Source organism: Blennius ocellaris (assembly GCF_963422515.1).
Source record: "Blennius ocellaris genome assembly, chromosome: 23".
Lineage (NCBI taxonomy): Eukaryota > Metazoa > Chordata > Actinopteri > Blenniiformes > Blenniidae > Blennius > Blennius ocellaris.
The window spans coordinates 1,325,656-1,348,840 of record NC_137672.1 but is presented as its reverse complement, the minus strand read 5'-3'; the positions used below and the strand labels follow the sequence as shown (position 1 = coordinate 1,348,840).

The 23,185-nt window shown below is 44.6% G+C and overlaps 1 protein-coding gene across 15 annotated transcripts in view; it reads right to left on the bottom strand.

The window, feature by feature from the left end:
* The window catches only part of ablim2 (actin binding LIM protein family, member 2), a 118,623-nt gene that overhangs the window by 50,331 nt on the left and 45,107 nt on the right, over positions 1-23,185 (bottom strand). For all 15 annotated transcript variants that reach the window (XM_080518907.1, XM_080518900.1, XM_080518911.1 and 12 more), the window contains exon 2: positions 18,303-18,458. In XM_080518907.1, coding sequence (XP_080375033.1) covers positions 18,303-18,458 — 156 coding nt within the window. The remainder of the gene's footprint in view (positions 1-18,302; positions 18,459-23,185) is intronic.

Here is a 23,185-nt window from a genome sequence, read left to right as displayed (position 1 = left end):
GGCAGAGAGAAGAGAGGAGAGGAAGCTGGAGGCAGAGAGAAGAGAGGAGAGGAAGCTGGAGGCAGAGAGAAGAGAGAAGCTGGAGGCAGAGAGAAGAGAGGAGCTGGAGGCAGAGAGAAGAGAGGAGAGGAAGCTGGAGGCAGAGAGAAGAGAGGAGAGGAAGCTGGAGGCAGAGAGAAGAGAGGAGAGGAAGCTGGAGGCAGAGAGAAGAGAGAAGCTGGAGGCAGAGAGAAGAGAGGAGCTGGAGGCAGAGAGAAGAGAGGAGAGGAAGCTGGAGGCAGAGAGAAGAGAGGAGAGGAAGCTGGAGGCAGAGAGAAGAGAAGAGAGGAAGCTGGAGGCAGAGAGAAGAGAGAAGAGAGGAAGCTGGAGGCAGAGAGAAGAGAGGAGAGGAAGCTGGAGGCAGAGAGAAGAGAGGAGAGGAAGCTGGAGGCTGAGAGAAGAGAGGAGAGGAAGCTGGAGGCAGAGAGAAGAGAGAAGAGAGGAAGCTGGAGGCAGAGAGAAGAGAGGAGAGGAAGCTGGAGGCAGAGAGAAGAGAGAAGAGAGGAAGCTGGAGGCAGAGAGAAGAGAGGAGAGGAAGCTGGAGGCAGAGAGAAGAGAGAAGAGAGGAAGCTGGAGGCAGAGAGAAGAGAGGAAGCTGGAGGCAGAGAGAAGAGAGAAGAGAGGAAGCTGGAGGCAGAGAGAAGAGAGGAGAGGAAGCTGGAGGCAGAGAGAAGAGAGGGGGAGTTGAACCAGTTTGAGTATGAACCTGCATTGTGAGCCAATAACATGACATGAGAAAGGGAGTGTCCCTCACATGAAAACAAACACTGGGCCTGTTTGCAGGCATTTTCCAGGACGTGACAGAATCCAAACCATGGTTACACAGTGACCATACATGACATCACAGGGTCGCCACACCCTGCTCTTTTCCTTCTTTCCACTTCTAGGAAAAACAAAACCTGTCTCTTCCCCCAATTCTTTCTGGATGGAAAGAACAACAAGTGAGAGGACTGTTTGCGCTGGTTGGTGACACACTCCAACTTCAGGCTCCAGGTATCACACATGTACATTAAGTGGAACCACTGGATTCTCCAACAAACCCTCCCACAGTTATATACCTTTGTACAAACCTTGACTTGCCATTGGACAACCTTTGTCCAGAATTTCAACTTTCATTCAAAGCCAATCAGGGTTTACAGGATAGTGGTGAAAAAACAACCCACAACACCAGTAGGAGTATTTTCTCAGGAAGTGGACGACATAGTTTTCAGCGACTGCTGCCGGCTCCGCACTTCCTGTTCACATGCTGCTAGTGTGGTCTGAGATAAAGCTCAGAGCTGGAGGGGGAGGCCTCCTTCTCTCTGCCTCCAGATTTTATGGATGGATGGATGGATGGATGGATGGATGGATGGATGGATTGTTCATAGACTCTTGTCCATCTCCAGTTATTTATACGTTTTTTCAATTCTAAATAAAGAATGAGCCTGTTTATAGTTTTCTGAACCTGCTGTGTCATTAGACGCTGTGGATGAAGTTGAAAAACTGAAGAGCACAATTAAAATAGATCTTTTTTCAGTAAATTCATCATTTTCTAAAATAAGAGCAATTGGTCAGCCAATTACTTTGGAGATCTGACCTTTATTTGGACTTCACAGGTGGTTTACTCAACACAGCTGAGATTTCACTTTTATAAACAGCGACTGTGTTGACTTAGCTATAGTCATGAGAAAATGACGATGACAAGCTTCTCTCATGTAGGAGGAAGGAGAAGGGTGTGTGTGTGTGTGCGTGTGCGTGTGTGTGTGTGTGTGTGTGTGTGTGTGTGTGTGAGATCACGACTGGGTTAATCAACACTTTGTTCTGAAAGGCACAAGATAAAGTGACTCCACTGAGATAAAGTCATACTGATGACGAGGACAAGCCTTGAGTTTGACCTTTGACCTCTGGGTGTGTGACAGCCTGGAGGACACGCCAGGTTTTAAGGGGTCCTGACAGGGGGTACTCTGTCGGGTTCCTGACAGGCAGAAGCATAGAGGAGTGTGGAATTAAGAGTGAGTGACAGGAATCTGACACAGTTGGAGGATTTAGGAATCTTCCTGGTTGTTCCCGGGTTTCTGGGCTGAAGCAGGTAAAAAGGTCACACTGAAGTTGTAACATGATTACACCATTTTTCCAAGGCCGAGAGGCAGATTACTTGACAGGAAACAGATTACTTCCATCTCCAAAGGCTTATCTCATGCACTGAAGCCACTTACATAACATGAGTGTTCTCAGGAGGAATGCAGTGTGTTGTTGTCGACGCAACGCCTCGCCTTCGTTTCCTCCAGCTCAACACGAGGAAACACCGGGCACTTACTCACTTCAAAGATCGGATGTCTAACAAAGTCGTCCAGTTATGGGCCATTGATAATTCATGCTGTATCTGTTTGACTTGTGTACAAACAACTCGCAGGGTTTCAGAGGATTTGAGGGAAAGAAATCAAGAATCAGAAAACGTGATTCTCGAAAAGACAATCTACAATTAGACAGAGCTTTAGCATTTAGCTAGTCTGCTAGGCACAGTCCAAAACCTCACTGCTGTTAAAAAATAAAAGAGGCTTTATTATCAGTGATGTCAGTGAATAACTGTAAGCTTGCTAAAATCCTCTCGTTTCCAGCCAACAGATTAGCCGCTGTTAGCTCGACATTTAAGTTCCTACAAAGTTACAGACTTTTCAATAATCAGTTCAAATGTAACAAAACTGTAAGTCAAACAAGTGGCAATTTATGATTCATTCATTTTCAATATAATTTAACCTAAAAATCACTTTACATAATCAATGAAGTAATGTATCAAATTGAAGTCCTACTTCTTACATTAATTTCTTTTATTCAGGTTTCTGGGCGGTTTAGCTTCTAAATATAATAGTGTAATATACTTGACAAATTTAATGTAACCTAAGATTAAAGAAAAAAGGCTTTCACTCAGAGGATTCAATACTAATACTGTACACATTATTGTTATGTAGAATTGAAGAAATGTCTTCATCTGGATCCCAATGACTGTTAATCTTCTTATATCTCCAAATTTTTTCTCCAGATCATCTCCCATCTTGAGGTTTTCCTTCCATGCCAAATTCAGGTTATATTTGCTGTTGTGCTCCGGTATGCTTGGTAACGTCCTCAGCCAACAGATTTCATTTTGTGTTTGTGAAGCTCCAACTATTCACACCAAGAGAACGCAAAGCATGGAAATAGTTCTGCTTCCTTCTTATATAAAATAGCCTGAATGCTCATTGTCCTCCTGCAAAAAGTATCTAAAAAGCTTATTGGACACATGGTGGTGTAGTGGTTGGTTCTCCTGCCTCACAACAGAAATGTTCAAATCCACCCAGGACCTTTCTGTGTATACACATAGTCGGACCACGGTCTATTTTCCAGAACTACTTCTGTGTATTTACTGTACAGTAGAACCTCTGAGGAGCGGACAACCTGGACTGAGCGACATGTTTAACTGTTAACACACCGTAATGAGAGGACAGACTGCCTGACGAGGACAACGGACAGGTTTTCCTTAAACATTTCAAGCTGAGCGACACTAAAACAGACAAAATACTTGGGCTGGACCAAATTATTGGAATATTCAGGCCACGGGTGATATATAATTGCATCATGCTACACTCTGGGCTCACTTCCGTAATTTAATGATCCCGAAAATCCCCGCAGAGGGGCGAAGCCGAGCTCACAGGTTGGATGATATTTTGACGCCACATACTCTGGTACAGTAAAGTTTGACTTTCCCTTAACAGTAGAGAACATAAGGCCCCTGGGCAAAGAACCACCAAGAGGCTCCAGTCTGGTCCCACCAAGCAAGTAGCTTATAGGGGATTTATACTAGTTTTATTTTGACATTTCATTTTGCACTAGAATATTTCATTAAAATTGACTTCATTTTGAGAGTGTAATCATTTTCAATACTATCGGTTTGATCTTGTAAACAAATAGACAATTTCATTCCATACACTGTGACCACAACGAAGACAATCCTTGAAGTATAGATTTAAATGTTACTATAGCAATATTTGACCAGTCTGGTCACTCAGGATGAAACTGGACTGTACGTGGTCCCTGAAGTACATTAAATCTTATTTAATCATTATCTTGTATCTTATATACATGCATATATGTATTTATATTATATACGGCTCGATTCAGTTATGTACTTTTAAATAACCAGAACATATTTGGTGTTTGGTTCATTCAATATCAACTGGTCCTACAATTTGTCCTCGTGACCCGTCCCTACGAAGAGACACCTGTCTTCAGGGGACACTCGCCCTTGGACTTTAGGGCGTCACTACATCACAGGTTTGGCTGTATTGTACACAATATTTGAACTTTTTCCTGATAGGCGCTCAGCCCGAGGTACAGTATGTTTACTATAAGCTATAGCAACATATGAAACATATGTGCTGTATTGTGTCGATGCGATGCATGAGGGTGACCTTGACTCTACCTCATGCTTCCCTAGTGTGTGTGTGTGTGTGTGTGTGTGTTGGTTGGGTTAAATATACATGTGCTATGTGCTTTCTGCTGCAAATACATGACCTTGACTTCCACTCATGTTTTATGATGATTCACAACTGATATGTGTGTGTGTGTGTGTGTGTGTGTTGGGGGGGGGGGGGGGGGGGGGTCTGGCCCTTGTGTGGGGCAATACCGCTCAAGCGTCCATTTTGCAACCTGCTGCCATTGGTATGGCTGGCTGATTGGACGAAAAACAACCTTCAAGTTGAATGCATCATATCTGCACTACAGGGAAGCATCTGCTCTAATGAGGTCTGCTTATTGTCAAATCTCCAAAGACTGGGAGGAAACTGGAGGAGGGGGGGTCTTGTATAAAGTGTACTAAATGTCAAATTGCAGACTGGAATATTGAAATGACAGTTTTAGGAAGATTAGGCCACATTTCCAGAGACCAGTCCGATGGGGAAGTTTGTTTTCACATGGAAGACTGAAAACGAAGCAGCAGTTTTGTCAAAGTCAAGAATTACAGAATGAAATGTCTTTACCCAAAGTAGAGTGACAGACATACAGAAATCTGGGAAATATGATCATCATTATAGATACTTCTTCAGTTGGACTTCTTGTGTCGGGTTGAACCAACAGGAAACAGGAAGTGGAACGAGTTGAGAAACAGGAAACCCAAATATCAAGCAGGAAGTACCGTATTTTCCACACTATAAGGCACCAGATTATAAGGCGCACCTACATTGATTGACATAATTTACAACTTTGTTCATATATAAGGCGCACCGCATTATAAGGTACATGGAATAGACCAGTGGTCATAACCTTTATAGCTCAAAGCCATTAGGTTACATTTTCCACTGATTCTAACACCCAGAGAGGTGCACACACTTTATTTTGATAGTCCTACCTGCAGCCTATGCCAGGAGGACACTACACACAAAACCTTCTTCACTGCTGGTTGACAACTTACAACTACCGCTAATAAACTAAACTACATGAACTAAGCAACAAAAACACAACACAACACAATTATTACCGACATCACAGACCAAATAGAACCCCCAATAATTGCATTTAAAACACCACAAACAGAAACTCCCATAATTCATTGCAGCTATCGGCTGCACTGAGGAGCTCAGGATGCAAGGCATGATGGGAATTCATGTTTTGTGTTGTTGGAGGGTATTGTGGGTTGTTGTTGGGCTTGGTGTTGTGTTGATTGTGTTTATGTGTTTTTGTTCCCCAGTTTAGGGAGTCATTATTTCATCTAGTTTATTTTGGTTTGTTAGAATGTTGGTGTGCAACCATGAGTGATGAAGGTGTTGTGTGGAGTGTCGTCCGCTCTGAAGATCCGGTTGAGAAGTTAGAGTTGTCAAAATAAAAGCTTCTGGTTGTTCAGCTGTCAAATAGCAGTCTGGAGTAGAGCAATTCTTCCATATATAAGGCGCACCGGGTTATAAGGCGCACTGGCAGCTTTCGAGAAAATTTGAGGTATTTAGGTGCCTTATAGGGCGGAAAATACGGTAGTTAATCCTTTCTGAGTTGTATTTCATTAATGTGTTGCTTCCATCCAGTTTCACAGCTCAGGAGGGGCTTTTTCACCAGGGGGGAGTCTGCCGGAGAAGGGCCGGACCACCAGGAGCACCTGGAGGATCTGCAGCCGGCGACAGGGTGCTAACACCTCACCACTGAGGCCTCTCCAGTCCACAAAGTGACCCAGACTGGTTTCCCCTGCACCTCCCCCACCAAGACAAAGAGCTCCCAGAGGAGGACCGGCGCCTCTTCCATCAGCGGCAGGCCCAGCTAGCAAAGTACAGAGGGGCTAACCACAAACAAGCAGCACGGCTGGGGCTCAGTCGGGTCAGGTTCAATTCCACATGTCAAAGTGTCCCTGAGAAAGACATTAACTACGTATTTCTATTCTATTCTATTCTATTCTATTCTATTCTATTTGTTACAGCCCACAGATTGTGGCTTTGACAAATTCTTCATTGAGAGTGACCCACGTATCCACCTGGTTCAGAGCTGCCATGAGCAGCCAGACCTGTAGGGGGCAGTGTAGCAAGAAGCATGTAGTCATGATGGCCAATCAGAATCCTGGAAAAAAAAACAGGACGCTGTGAATTGTGACATAAATCTCCTGCTACCCTGATGCAAACAGACAGATTTTATCCAGAGCTCATCTTAGTACGGAGTTTTCAGGAATCATTGTTTGTGGAGAGTCGGAGCTGCATTTATGTGTAAATGAACCCAAACACTGACAAATATCACTGTTTATTCAGATCTGTTTATTCAGATACCAGGCACGTGTAAATGTGGCCTCAGTCTGCCTCAAAGATAACGTTGGTGTGTGTTTGGAGTATATAGTTTGTGACCATTTGAACTCCACTCCACTCGGACCTTTGAGTGTGTGAATCTTAAGCCCGGTTCACACGGCAAGATCATAAAATTATCGGCAGATTTCCCAAACCTGAGAGGCCACACACATGGCAATAAATAATCACAGGTTGAATAGTTTTGGTCGTACTGTGTGTGGTGTGCAGCCACTCAGCAACAACAACACACCACACAGGAGTCGATTTCACTCGCAAACATCCCCAGATCAGACGGGAAATCTTGGGAAACCTTGCGAGATCAAACATGATTCCAGAGTCAACAAACTTACTGGACGAAGAGGATGCAATGGGGATTGTTTGTGGTGTGTTTTGCCCCCAAAAAAACACATTTTAAAAAGAAGAGGCGTTGGTTCGTCATGACAACTGTTTTCCCACCCGCTTCTGGTCCGGCGCCTCTACGTCACCTGGCTTTCTGATTGGCTACTCGTCACAGTCAACAGGCTCGTAGCGTCTTCCCCTCAGAGGACACCACACACGGGGAGAACTCGGGCCAAACCAATCCAACAAGGTGAATACCCCCGATCTCAGATCGGTGCGGTCCCGACATCCTTCTGAAGACACGAGAGCAGTCTTAACACACCACACACGGCAGGAATATCTGATAAGGTTATCTTATGATGATCTGAGCGTCTTTAAGATTGTCGGAAGGAGAGAATCGGGGCCAAAATCAGCCTCATTATCCTGCCGTGTGAACAAGGCTTTAGTTAAACTTCAGTCAACAGGACAGATTGTCCAGCAGTTTGGTGAAGGTACCAGCTGTTCTGTTTTCAGGTAATTAGGTGTTTTGTTTGTTTCCGGTTTGCCTCTTGTGTCGTGAATTTATCTTGTTAGAAACTTTAGTTTAGCCTTCTAGAGGTAAAGCTGCCTTGTTGTTATATTAATTGCAATATTCTATAGTTAACATTGGACATTACATGTTTGGCCCTCCTTTGTTGTATTGTCATTGTGTCTTGGGTCTGTTTGATTAATGTAAAGTTGACAACTACTAATAAATTCTCACCTCACCCAAACCCACCCGGTGCTTGTTCTTTTCTACACCTCCGTCCTTCTCCCAGCAGAGCCGGATTCGAACAAATTCTATTCTATACTTGAATTAAATCACTTCCACAACAAATATTGGCTAACGTCCAAGACATCAGGAGCATGTGTACATCTTGACATCATGTCCACTCAGCCTGCATACTGCATTCTCCTTACAAGCTGGATTTAAGGAACTGTCTTTTCCAAAATAAGATTATAGCTTTTATCTCATCAAAACAACTCCCGTGTATCCTATTCTACAATGTAGAAACATGTTTATCTGACAAACCTTACCAGCCTTAAAAGATTGTACACACACACACACACACACACACACACACACACACACACACACACACACACACACACACACACACACACACACACACACACACACACACACACACACACACACACACACACACACACACACACACACACACACACACACACACACTCCCCAGGCTCAGCCGTCTTCAAGGAAGTGGATGATACAATAGCCCACACCCTGCTGAGAACATCACAACCATCTGTTATTATCACACAACTGGACAATGTTCAGGTCCTGCTCATGACCTCAGCAGCGTTTGTTTTCCTCCAGAAAGAAGACGCTGTGACTGAACCTCAAAAACAAATGGAATGCGGAGATCTCAAGAGCAGAATTGTAGAGTTAAAGCTGTAGTTTCACTGAGGAAGCCTCCTTCCCTCTCCAAACTGTTCATGGCTGTGCACCCGGTGCAGTATATCTAAATATCTGGAGATACACAGTGGAGATCCTCTGTCCTTTCATTCAGGAAAAACAGTTCACTGTTGTTGTACTGTATCCATAACAACAGTCACAGTGTACAAGTCGCTGGGCCGTGGCTGGGATTCATTCTGGTCGTTAGTTCACTGTCGCTAGTTTACTGTCGCTAGTTTACTGTCGCTAGTTCACCGTCGCAAGTTTGCCGTCGCTACTTTACTGTCCCTAGTTTACTATTTCAAGTTCATCGTCGCAAGTTAACTGTCGCAAGTTAACTGTCGCTAGTTAACTGTCGCAAGTTCACCGTCGCTAGTTTACTGTCACTAGTTCACCGTCGCTAGTTTACTGTCACTAGTTCATTGTCACTAGTTCATTGTCACTCGTTCACCGTCACAAGTTTATCGGTGCTAGTTTACTGGTACTAGTTTACCATTGCTCATTGACCGTCGCTCATTTACCATCGCGAGTTCAGTGTCGCTAGTTTAACTTCGCTCGTTCACTGTCGCTAGTTGATTGTCGCTAGTTCACTGTCGCTAGTTTAATGTCGCAAGTTTACTGTTGCTAGTTTACTGTCGCTAGTTTACTGATGCTGGTTTGAAAGAGTTTCAACTAACATCATGTTCTTTGTTTTGTCTTCTGCGGTTTGGGGGCGATAGACAAAAGGTCACAATGACTCCCCACTAATGATGGCAATTCAACTGGGTTCTGTTCCAATCCTGATCCACCTCACCCCAACTCGCTTTGCCCCGCCCCACCTGGCCTCGCCCCGCCTTGCCCCACCTTGCCCCGCCTTGTTGTGCTTCGCCTCACCCTGTCCCGGCCCGCTTTATCTCGCCCTGTCTTGTCTCACTTCGCCCCGCCTCGCCCCACCCTGTTCTGCGCTGCCGCACTTATTAAGATGATTTATTAAAATGCTTGTAAACAGATTTTTGGTTGGACATTGCTGGTCATTACAGAAAAAAAACTATTTCAAGCAGGATGTCTTGTTTTATTGGATGCTCAACATTTGTTCATCTGCTTCTTGCATTTTTCAGCTAAAAGCTAAAAAGACATACAATGATTAGCATTATGGTGATGAATTGTGTTTGCCTAAAGCAACACTAAAAAAGGTACAGACATGCACTCATATGTATCAGTAGACAGTATTCTTAAAGATTTGAAGATTAGTGTACGAGTGTCCATCAGGTCAGATGTGAAACATGCTTTCTGAAGTCAGTAAACATCATGCAGGCTGAAGGGTGTGTTTTCTGGGTGCTGACTGGACGAGTAGACAGCCTTTCATGAGCGCGTGGAGCAGATGAGTGGATGAAGGTGTTTGGTGAGCCCAGCCTCTGGTCCAAGATGTCCGAGGAGCAGACTGTCCTTACTTCAGCAGTAATTATTTTTACTCACAAAGGATTCATCCGTCCACCAGTCCTCCTCATCCAAAGACGTCCCTGCTTCTAAGAGCTATGTTTCTAGAGCAAATCATTTCTGTCCCTCTGCTATGATAACAGTCACTAGAGGCCACATCACATAGAACCATTGCTCACTTACTCACTTTGTACAATCCAGCCATATGCTGACTTTTCACCAGGACTGAACAAAAAGTACCTGCTTACTTAATAAACTTAGAACAGTCGATGAAGAAATGGAATTTAATGTGAAAAAAAGTATTTCACGAAAGTTATTTCAATATGAACTGGCATCTGGTTTTAGAGAATCGTTAGATCATCTGAACAAGAAGCATGTGTAAAATGTCCAGGCCTTAAAATCACTGAAGTCTACATAAATACCTCCACTGCACAATCCATTGAAGGACTCCAGAGTAGTCCCAATGAAACCTTACCATCACATTCCTGCTGGTTCTCCACAAGCTGTTGAAACCCAGCAAAGCCTGAACTCTACAGGGCCCGTGTCGGTGCCCTCAGGCACCTCGGTACTCTGAGGCAACTCAGGACCCTGAGGCATCACCCTGAGGCATCTCGGTGTTCTGAGGCACTTGGTACCCTGAGGCAACTCGGTACCCTGAGGCTTCTCTGTGTCCTGAGGCATCTCGGTGCTCTGAAGGTTCTCAGTGCCCCGAGGAACCTCCGTATCCTGACGCAACTCGGTACCCTGAGGCAACTCGGTACCCGGAGGCTTCTCAGGTGCCTTGAGGAAACTCTGTGTTCTGAGGCACTTGGTACCCTGAGGCAACTCGGTACCCTGAGGCTTCTCTGTGTCCTGAGGCATCTCGGTGCTCTGAAGCTTCTCAGTGCCCCGAGGAACCTCCGTATCCTGACGCAACTCGGTATCCTGACGCAACTCGGTATCCTGAGGCAACTCGGTACCCAGAGGCTTCTCAGGTGCCCTGAGGCAACTCGGTACTCTGAGGCATCTCACACTGAGACATGAGCAGGAGATCATTATCCTCAGTTCTGACCACAGTTCACCTCACAGTAACTCAGTTACTGTAGTCTTAATCAAAGATTTAGAGAAAACAGAAAAGCTTGTCAAGTTAAAACTAGTAAGAGCCTGAGGAACCTCAGTACCATGAGGAAACTCAGTACCCCGAGGCAACTTGGTACCCTGAGGCAACTTGGCGCACGGAGGCTTCTCGGGTGTCCTGAGGCAACTCGGTGTTCTGAGGCACCTTGGTCCAGTGGAACCTCAGTACTAGGGTGGTCCTTAAATATGGAAGTTGGAAATTCTAAGCTCCAACCCATGAAATTTGTTGGATTAGCTGAGAAAACTCTCCTTGTGAATTTTTGTCTCAATTGGACAACCTTTACCTCTCCCTCAGTGACCCTTAATTTTTTTTCCTCTGGCCCCTTGGGGCGCTCATCGTCTGGGAAAAAATACAACATATAACAATTAAAATTGGAATGAAAATTGAAGTTTTAACATCAGAACTGATATCAAGCAATTTAATCTACAATTTTACATGTATGAAAAAGGACAAATAATGGTGATGAAAATTGTAAACATTCAAAAGTTCCAAAACATCATTATATGACTAAGTATGCTTGCATCTAAATGTGAAAACAAAATCCTTAAATAAAAAGCAATATTCATATTCCATATCCATTATCCAACTTTCAGTCTCTGTCCCAAATATGTGTTAATGTTCCTTTAAGGCTGCTAAGCCCCTCTATTGGCACCCTGCTGAGTTCTCCTCGGTCTTCTGCTCAGGCATCACACCAGCAGCTACCGTCTTTTCTCTGGAGTCTGGAAATTCTGTGTGATGACGAGAAACAACTTGGAGGAGAAACTGCAGTTGCTCCTCATTCTGAGCTAGCTTTCGATTGTCTTCCTGGATTAAGGCGACACTGCGCTCGGCGTGGTCGTTGATGACCGCTATCTGCTGCACAAAAGCTTCTGCTGTTTGGAAGTCTTCGCGGTGCGGTGAGGATTTGCCTCTTTTCCTCCACTGTGACGAGGGGGTCAGAACGTGCTAGAGCAACAAGCTCCTCTGAGAGATACCACAGATGCCCTTTTGAGTTTGTCCAGGGCTGCCTTAGCTAAGTCCAGGCTGGATGGAGTATAGGGGTAGGCCATCCAATTCTTCAGCAGCTGAAGGTCATGTCTTGGGGCGGCGGTGGCATCTGGTGCCAGTGTCCATGCTTTCGCATACAGCAGACATACAAAGACAGCAATTTGTCGCAGGCCCTTCTCCTCTCTTGCTGTGAGTTTGAATTGGCTCCGGAACATCCATACCTTAATAAGGCTAAACTTCAGTCTCATTGAGGGAGGGGTAAATGTTGTTGGAATTGGAAAAAAATTTACCAGGAGAGGTTATCCAGCTATTCCAACAAATTTAGGGATTTGGAGCTGAAAAAATATTAATTTGAAAATGTACCCCTCTGGAAGGACCACCCTACTCAGTACCCTGAGGCACCTCGGTACCCTGAGGCACCTCGGTACCCTGAGACACCTCGGTACCCTGAGACACCTCGGTACCCTGAGACATCTCGGTACCCTGAGGCATCTCGGTACCCTGAGACACCTCGGTACCCTGAGGCATCTCGGTACTCTGAGACATCTCGGTACCCTGAGGCATCTCGGTACCCTGAGGCATCTCGGTACCCTGAGACATCTCGGTACCCTGAGGCATCTCGGTACCCTGAGGCATCTCGGTACCCTGAGGCACCTCGGTACCCTGAGACATCTCGGTACCCTGAGGCATCTCGGTACCCTGAGGCACCTCGGTACCCTGAGACATCTCGGTACCCTGAGACATCTCGGTACCCTGAGGCACCTCGGTACCCTGAGGCATCTCGGTACCCTGAGACACCTCGGTACCCTGAGGCATCTCGGTACCCTGAGGCATCTCGGTACCCTGAGGCATCTCGGTACCCTGAGACATCTCGGTACCCTGAGGCATCTCGGTACCCTGAGACATTTTGCACTGAGACATGAGCAGGACATCATTATTCTCAGTGCTGGCCTCAGTTCACTTCACAGTAACTCAGTTGCTGTTGTCTTCAAAGATTTAGAGGAAACAGAAAAGCTTTTTAAGTTAAAACTATTAAGAACCAAGTAACTTGATAAAAGAGAAGAAAGACATTAAAAAAAAATCTATTTTAAGGTTTACACATTCCTGCTGTCCTGCTAGTTTTCATATCCAATAGGATGTATTTGGCAGATAAATCAAACAAGATTACACTTGTGCAGTAGCATGTATGTTAACTGGATTCACCCTGCTGCTACGATCCCACCAGAAAACTGCAGATTCAGATGAGGGGAAAACCTTTTCTCATTAGAGTTCAAACTCAGGAGACGTTCATCACACTGCTCAATGATCCACCGACTTCATCTACATTTCATGTTTAACGTCCAGTCTGCGTATTAATGTCCACTCACTCACCTATTCCAACGATGTTGTTTACTAGGCTGGTGTAGTGATGAGTAGGCGCAATTATCAGCATGGGGAAAACGAAAATAATGTTACACTCCCAATTATTTCAGTGTTTATCTGGTTGTACGGCAGCCATACAGCACATTGATGGAACATTAGTTGGTGTAATCCTGATCACCGCCCCGGCGATCTGATCTCACTTAGCCTGCTACGTTTGTGTTACTTCTTTTTACGAGTCTCAGTCAAGACACATCTGCAGGTTTTCAAAGCAAATAACCTGAAACTAAGCCAACATGGGAATATTATGTATATTTTACAATCAACTGTAAAGCTAATGAATGGGCTCATGAGTTGGGTTTGTATATTTGAATGGAAAGGCCAGGAATATTTGACTTCATAACTCTAGTGGGGCACAGCTCCTCTGACTATAGCATCTCCACGACGTTAATAACCTCTTTTGAATGCCAGGCCAGTCCTCTTCATTACGCTGTATTGAACCTGAGCCAGATAACTCAGCAGGTTGAATAAAGACGCTGCCTGTCACTGCCAAAGTATGAAACACAACTTTAGAAATCTGATTAATGTGTGTGAGGAATTTAATTTGGGAACAATTTGGAAAAAAACAGACCTTAAATGGTGCATTCTAACGCATTCTGGGCTATAAAATACTATGTTGTGACATGTGATGATATGGTCCATATGTTATGGAATAATATAATATAATATTATATTATATTATATAAAAGCTCATTAAGGTGTGATAATAATTAAATACCAATCGGTACATGGTGTCACTCTTCACGGGTCCCCTTGTCAGAGGTACCACTGAAAACATATTTGAAACCGCTTTGAGTAAAAGTAAGGAGGAGGAGGAGGAGGAAGAAGAAGAGGATGAGTGAGTGGTGAAGGTGGAGAAAGAGGAAGAAGGGGAAGACGAGGTGGTGGTATAGGAGGAGGAGGCTGTGGAGGAAGAGGAGGACAAGGTGGTGGTGGAGGTGGAGGAAGAGGAGGAGGAGGAGGAAGACGAGGAAGAGGAGGCGGAGGAGAAGGATGAGTAAGATGAAGAGGTGGAGGAGGAGTAAGAGGAGGAGGAGGTGGAGGAAGAGAAGGAGGAAGAAGAGGACAAGGAAGAGGAGGATAAGGAGGTGCAGGAGGAGGAGGAGGTGGAGGAAGAGGAGGAAGAGGAGGAAGAGCAGGAATAAGAGGAGGAGGAGGAGGAGGTGTGTGACTGCAGACAGCCAGTCTGCTGGTCAGTCAGAGATTAAAGGTGATAAACTCCAGGAAGCTGCTGAAACCGTAGCGACTCGGCGGTTGCCTGGCAACCAGAGCGCATGTTGACAACAACAGCAAGCGAACATGAGGCTCGTGCTGAGAGTCAGGCTAGGGAGTGGCTATAAACACACAAGTGCGCGCACGCACACACACACACACACACACACACACACACACACACACACACACACACACACACACACACACACACACACACACACACACACACACACACACACACACACACACACACACACACACACACACACACACACACACACACACACACACACACACACACACACACACACACTTCGAACCTCTGACACACACACACCCGCCCTGAAATAAAAACCCAGATGAAGCTGGTTGGGATGCGATCACACGCTTCCCCCTTAGCTCAAACATTGATGACGTTATGATAACAGACCAGATAGAAAGAATTAGAAGCAGCTTTTCTGCTCAATAATCCCTCGTCTTCACAGCAGATGTAGTTAATACAAATCACCTGAGTGATTCCACTGATCTGGTTCCACTGAGATCAATCTCTCTTTCTGTCTTCTAGTAGTGAATGAAGCTAATCATTAATCACTTTAGATTCATCAACCAGTGTTTAGCAGGCCTGGCTGCTGAGTGTTACGGCCCTGGCTGTATGTTTCACTTCTGTTGTGTGTACTCCTGTGTTTTTCTTTTGGTTCATAGCTCTGTGTGTGAGTCCTCTGTTTGTTCCACAGCAGCTCTGCGAGCCCCACCCATTTCCAGACAGCAAGTAGAGTCAATCCCCTATTGGTCATCTCTTCACCTGCCAGGAGCCAAAATGTGCGGCCCTTGCTTTTCTCCGGAGGTGTGGAGGAAAGGGGACTGGCCTGACAGCAGCTGTGTTGTGTTTGTGTTTCATTTGTGAGAGCTCTGTTTTAGCTCTTGTGGTGTTCTCCTGAGCAGCAGCATTTGTTTCATTTGTGAGGGTGTTGTCCCTGAACTGGTGGTGTTCTTGTGGTGTTACATTGTATATATCCAGCACCACCTTTGTTTTGTTTTGGTTTAAGAGCCTTTTTACCTGGAAAGAAGGCCTCTTTTTGTTAATAAATTCGCATTTCAATTTGCATCTAATTTGTTTTTGTGAGCATTTATTCTTGGGACAAAGTTTTGCATCCCTCACTTTCTTTACATTTTTGTGTTGCATCCTTGCTCCTAGACTGGTTTGTAGCACTGAGTCATGCAACCGAAGTTCACCCAGACATTTTCTGACATACATCAATCACAAACCCAAACTCAATCTTCCTGTTACTGACAACTTGCTGAACGTTTTCTCTTGGAACTTAACGTTTACACTTTTACATTGTACACATCCTGATCTTCTCCAAACCAAAAAAACTGAATTGGTTTTATACTGTATATAGTTGCCTCAGAGAAACTTCCTGGCAACCAATTTCTCTGCCAACGAAATATAGATTTTATTTCAGACTCGTCCACTCGTATAAAAATGAGAAAAACACTCAGAAAACAGGTAAAATGTAGTTTGATTACAAGTCCAATTGATCAAACCTTTTTTTATGAGAGGAACTAGAAGTCCCAAGAGTTAACCTCAGGGTCCGTCCACACCAGGAACCTGGTTCACCTAAACCAGATGTTTCTGGCCTGTCATCCACACCAGGGACCTGGTTCACCTAAACCAGATGTTTCTGGCCTGTCATCCACACCAGGGACCTGGTTCACCTAAACCAGATGTTTCTGGCCTGTCGTCCACACCAGGGACCTGGTTCACCTAAACCAGATGTTTCTGGCCTGTCGTCCACACCAGGGACCTGGTTCACCTAAACCAGATGTTTCTGGCCTGTCGTCCACACCAGGAACCTGGTTCACCTAAACCAGATGTTTCTGGCCTGTCGTCCACACCAGGAACCTGGTTCACCTAAACCAGATGTTCCTGGCCTGTCGTCCACACCAGGGACCTGGTTCACCTAAACCAGATGTTTCTGGCATGTCATCCACACCAGAAACCCGGTTCACCTAAACCAGATGTTTCTGGCCTGTCGTCCACACCAGAAACCCGGTTCACCTAAACCAGATGTTTCTGGCCTGTCGTCCACACCAGGGACCTGGTTCACCTAAACCAGATGTTTCTGGCCTGTCGTCCACACCAGGAACCTGGTTCACCTAAACCAGATGTTTCTGGCCTGTCGTCCACACCAGGGACCTGGTTCACCTAAACCAGATGTTTCTGGCATGTCATCCACACCAGAAACCCGGTTCACCTAAACCAGATGTTTCTGGCCTGTCGTCCACACCAGAAACCCGGTTCACGTAAACCAGATGTTTCTGGCATGTCGTCCACACCAGAAACCCGGTTCACCTAAACCAGATGTTTCTGGCCTGTCGTCCACACCAGAAACCCGGTTCACCTAAACCAGATGTTTCTGGCCTGTCGTCCACACCAGAAACCCGGTTCACCTAAACCAGATGTTTCTGGCCTGTCGTCCACACCAGGAACCCGGTTCACCTAAACCAGATGTTTCTGGCCTGTCGTCCACACCAGAAACCCGGTTCACCTAAACCAGATGTTTCTGGCCTGTCGTCCACACCAGAAACCCGGTTCACCTAAACCAGATGTTTCTGGCCTGTCGTCCACACCAGGGACCTGGTTCACCTAAACCAGATGTTTCTGGCCTGTCGTCCACACCAGGAACCTGGTTCACCTAAACCAGATGTTTCTGGCCTGTCGTCCACACCAGGGACCTGGTTCACCTAAACCAGATGTTTCTGGCATGTCATCCACACCAGAAACCCGGTTCACCTAAACCAGATGTTTCTGGCCTGTCGTCCACACCAGAAACCCGGTTCACGTAAACCAGATGTTTCTGGCCTGTCGTCCACACCAGTAACCCGGTTCACCTAAACCAGATGTTTCTGGCATGTCGTCCACACCAGAAACCCGGTTCACCTAAACCAGATGTTTCTGGCCTGTCGTCCACACCAGAAACCCGGTTCACCTAAACCAGATGTTTCTGGCCTGTCACCCACGTGAGATGGTTTTTGAAGCGTGAAAACAGTTTTTTGAAGAAGGCTGGAGAGAAAAAAAAGATGTTTTTTTGTTGTTGTGTGGAAGTGGCCTCAGTGTGGCTAGGGAGCAGTGAGCAACCAGCAGCGAGCAACTAGCAGCTAGCAACTGGCAACTAGAAGCTAGCAACTGGTAACTAGCAGCTAGCAACTGGCAAATAGAAGCTAGCAACTGGCAACTAGAGGCTAGCAACTGGTAACTAGCAGCTAGCAACTGGCAAATAGAAGCTAGCAACTGGCAACTAGAAGCTAGCAACTGGCAACTAGAAGCTAGCAACTGGCAACTAGCAGCTAGCAACTGGCAACTAGAAGCTCGCAACTGGCAACTAGCAGCTAGCAACTGGCAACTAGCAGCTCGCAACTGGCAACTAGCAGCTACCTGCATGACGCATGATGGATAGAAAGGGTTGGATGGAGAGATGGACTATATAGCCAACCAATGATGGATGGATGGATGGATGGATGGAGCTCACAGGGCATACATAAAGGTTGTGAGTTGAATCACCTTTGCAGACGAAGCACTTGATGTGGAAGTGTTTGTTCTGGACCCTCAGTGCCTCTCCTCTACAGGCCTTCCCACAGTTCTGACAGGGAATTGGTCCTCCACCCTGCTTCTGCTTCTGCTGCTCCAGGGGGCTGTGGACAGCCTGCTGATGAAACACTGCGCACACACACACACACACACACACACACACACACACACACACACACACACACACACACACACACACACACACACACACACACACACACACACACACACACACACACACGCACACACACACGCACACACACACACACACACACACACACACACACACACACACACGCACACACACACACACAAAATACTAGTCAACAAACGTTGTTCATGCAAGAAAATGTAAACATAAAACAAATAAAAAGTAAGTCATGTGAAGCAATATAACTCACACTTTACTCAACAAATAAAAACGACCCAAATACGTAAGGGCGGGATGAATTGGACAAGAGATCCAATCAGCAGCTCCAGTTGTGGGACACGTTTGGGAGACAGCCAATCAGGACAAATCTTCTTGAGGGGTTGATCAACGGACACGCAGCAGAGTCGTTTTAAACTTTACACATTTTGCGGGATGTTTCCACAACAGTTAGTTTGTGTACATTATATTTACTTGTGTTGAGTTAAAGCCTTAGTTTGAGCTTTGCTAGATTTCAGTTCACGTTTAAGTTTGCTCATGAAATTCTGGAAAAAGTCCACCAACCTGAAGGCACACCGACAGAATTCACTTCCAGAGAAAAAGACACGTGAAGGTAAATACATACTTAGGTCATATTACCAGACTAAACACCACGTTTCAGCTAAACTTAAATAACTAGTATAAAATAGAAGTAAAAGGCAATGACCTCTGAACTGCATTGATGAGGAGATTGAACTAATATATGTATAAATATTCAACGTCCTGAGATTTAGTCAAACATTTAGTGGATTAAGCCCACTGTGGATTTAGTTTGACTAAAACTAGACCAGGACTAAAACAGTTTCAGATGACTAAAATAAGACTAAAGCTAAATGGTTACTCAAAAGACTACAACGAAATCAGAATTTGTTGTCAAAATTAACCCGGCATGTAACAGGAAGCAATTGTTTGGAAACTCATTCACACTTAAATCCTTGCAACTCCTGATTGTTTTTCTAAGGGACTAAAATCCAACAATATGTGCTTAAAGTTAAGATTTTGAGTGAAGTGTTACGCACTGTCCTGTTGTTCCAGTTTAGTTCTTCAAACTGTCTTCAGTGGAGCACAGGAAGCTTTTTGCAAAGTCAAATTTCGTCTTCCGTTCACTTTTCCTTGATCTACAAATATCGGGCGCGTCGCTTAGATTTCTACATCACACAACACTTTAAAAATACCTTCTTTTTCATTTACTTCTATACTTGGACTCACATGCACATTGCTGTCAGCATTTACTGAGACGTGGTCTTGTCTTGCTGTTGGTTCCAAACCACACTGATTCTCCATTTCGACAAGGCAAAGCACTCCGAGGTCCAACTACATGGTTTCCTCATCAGCAGCATTTCATATTTGTTTAAAGAATTACTGTTGCTGGGCCTGCGTCAGATTGATTGATCTACTGAATTTCAACTAAAAAACCTATAGATGAGTGAATCATGACTGGGCCACTATTCATTCATCTTTCCTCTTTCAAATGTGTATCAATAGTCTGCCACCAGATCAGTGATGGCAAAGTACATGGGACAGTTAATCATTATCGATAATATAATTAATTAATATCCTCTTAATATCCTCTTAAAACCGGTCTCATGTCCGAATGTTTCATTCATCACTCTCACGTGGAGTAATGAGTCAGGAAATCCATTCCACAGTTTGCAGCCAGCCATCAGGCTAACGTAGCAGCAAGTGCTAACCAACTGTTCATGACAACATGTTGGTGTTTGGACAGATTTTACACTCAAAACACCGCAAAGCAATGCAGCAATTTTATCAAAGCAACACAGCAACATGGAATGTTAGCAAAGCAACACAGCATTGTGGATGTTATCAAAGCAACACAGCAACGTGCAATGTTATCAAAGCAACACAGTCACGTGGATGTTATCAAAGCAACACAGCAACGTGCAATGTAATCAAAGCAATGCAACAACGTGGATGTTATCAAAGCAACACAGCAACGTGCAATGTTATCAAAGCAATGCAACAACGTGGATGTTATCAAAGCAACACAGCAACGTGCAATGTTATCAAAGCAACGCGACAACGTGGATGTTATCAAAGCAACACAGCAACGTGCAATGTTATCAAAGCAATGCAACAACGTGGATGTTATCAAAGCAACACAGCACCGTGGATGTTATCAAAGCAACACAGCAACGTGCAATGTTATCAAAGCAACGCGACAACGTGGATGTTATCAAAGCAACACAGCAACGTGCAATGTTATCAAAGCAATGCAACAACGTGGATGTTATCAAACCAATGCAGCAACGTGGATGTTGTCAAAGCAACACAGTAATGTGGATGTTATCAAAGCAACAAAGCAACGTGCAATGTTATAAAAGCAATGCAACAACATGGATGTTATCAAACCAATGCAGCAATGTGGATGTTATCAAAGCAATGCAACAATGTGGATGTTATCAAAGCAACACAACAACATTGATGTTATCAAAGCAACACAGCAATGTGCAATTTTATCAAAGCAACACAGCACCGTGGATGTTATCAAAGTAACGCAACAACGTGGATGTTATCAAAGCAACGCAACAACGTGGATGTTATCAAAGCAACACAGCAACGTGCAATGTTATCAAAGCAATGCAACAACGTGGATGTTATCAAAGCAACACAGCAACGTGCAATGTTATCAAAGCAATGCAACAATGTAGATGTTGTCAAAGCAACACAGCAACGTGCAATGTTATCAAAGCAACGCAACAACGTGGATGTTATCAAACCACTGCAGCAACGTGGATGTTATCAAAGCAACACAGCAACGTGCAATGTTATCAAAGCAATGCAACAATGTAGATGTTGTCAAAGCAACACAGCAACGTGCAATGTTATCAAAGCAACGCAACAACGTGGATGTTATCAAACCAGTGCAGCAACGTGGATGTTATCAAAGCAACACAGCAACGTGGATGTTTTCAAAGCAACACAGCAACGTGGATGTTATCAAAGCAACACAGCAACGTGCAATGTTATCAAAGCAATGCAACAACGTGGATGTTATCAAAGCAACACAGCAATGTGGATGTTGTCAAAGCAACACAGCAACGTGGATGTTATCAAAGCAACACAGCAATGTGCAATGTTATCAAAACAATGCAACAACATGGATGTTATCAAAGCAACACAGCAACGTGGATGTTTTCAAAGCAACACAGCAACGTGGATGTTATCAAAGCAACACAGCAACGTGCAATGTTATCAAAGCAATGCAACAACGTGGATGTTATCAAAGCAACACAGCAATGTGGATGTTGTCAAAGCAACACAGCAACGTGGATGTTATCAAAGCAACACAGCAATGTGCAATGTTATCAAAACAATGCAACAACATGGATGTTATCAAAGCAACACAGCAACGTGGATGTTACCAAAGTAACACAACAACATTGATGTTATCAAAGCAACACAGCAATGTGCAATATTATCAAAGCAACACAGCACCGTGGATGTTATCAAAGTAACGCAACAACATGGATATTATCAAAGCAACGCAACAACGTGGATGTTATCAAAGCAACAAAGCACCGTGGATGTTATCAAAGCAACACAGCAACATGGACGTCATCAAAGCCGTAGTACAGCGAGGCGTTGCTCTGCCGCCAGACGTCAGCGTTTTAAAAGTGCAGCTCTCCAGGAGAAGCTCTGACATCAAAACAATGACCAGCAGCTCCTCCAGCCTGTCAGCAGGAGATTCACACCTCCGAGAAGCTGCGTCCTCCTCCACGCTAAACTCCCTGGAAATAGTCCCAATGGTTGGAGCTGCTGAGAGCTGGAAACATTCTGTTGCTGCTGCATTGATAAAGAATTTCTCCAGAGATTAATAAAGTGATTGTGAGGTTTTAAAGATAGAACTAGTTTATTATGAGATGATGACGTCATGCAGACCCTCACATTGTCCACATGGAACTAAAATACTTTGTCCTGCTTCCTTTTCTGACCTTATACTAACCTCAAGTTGTCTTTTGAGACAAAACATGCAAACATTCCTACATTTCATACTTTACTGTAGAGAGGAGTTTATTACGGCCTCATATAGAAAAAAATACTGTCATCAAACTTTACTTCGGTCCAGTAAAAACTGCAGGACTACTGGACCAGTGTCCAGTAAAACATTTTGGCATTTTGCGATCCCTGCAGATGTGACAGTCAGCGACTTTAATGCCAAGAAGGAACAGATCTCGGTCAGGGAGACAATCAACTGGTCAGTATCATGTTGACTGTGCAGACTGTGATAAACACAAATAACTCAAAAGTAGCATCTAAGCCTGAGGAAAGCTGATTTGTGGAAATCTGTTTTCCTAATATCAGCATCTTACATTCGTTCACGGGCTCCAACATACAAAAGCACATTCCACGGTTTCCTCTAGCTCATCTTTTATTCTTCTAACCTGCTGCCACAATGCCTCAATTAGCTTTTCATCATGTGGACATTCACAGATCTACTCTGAATTCCTCGCAGGTGATCAAACCTCTCACCCTGTTACAAACACTGAGGTCCACTACAAAAAAATCTATTCAAGCTGTAATGTTCCTCATAATTAGACATAAACCAGAGTGAACTCAGAGTTTCCTCTTCACCCCAAAGGTAGATAAAAGACTGCCTGCAGCCAATTTCACAATCTTGCAATCCTCTTCTGAAGCTGCCGGTGAGATC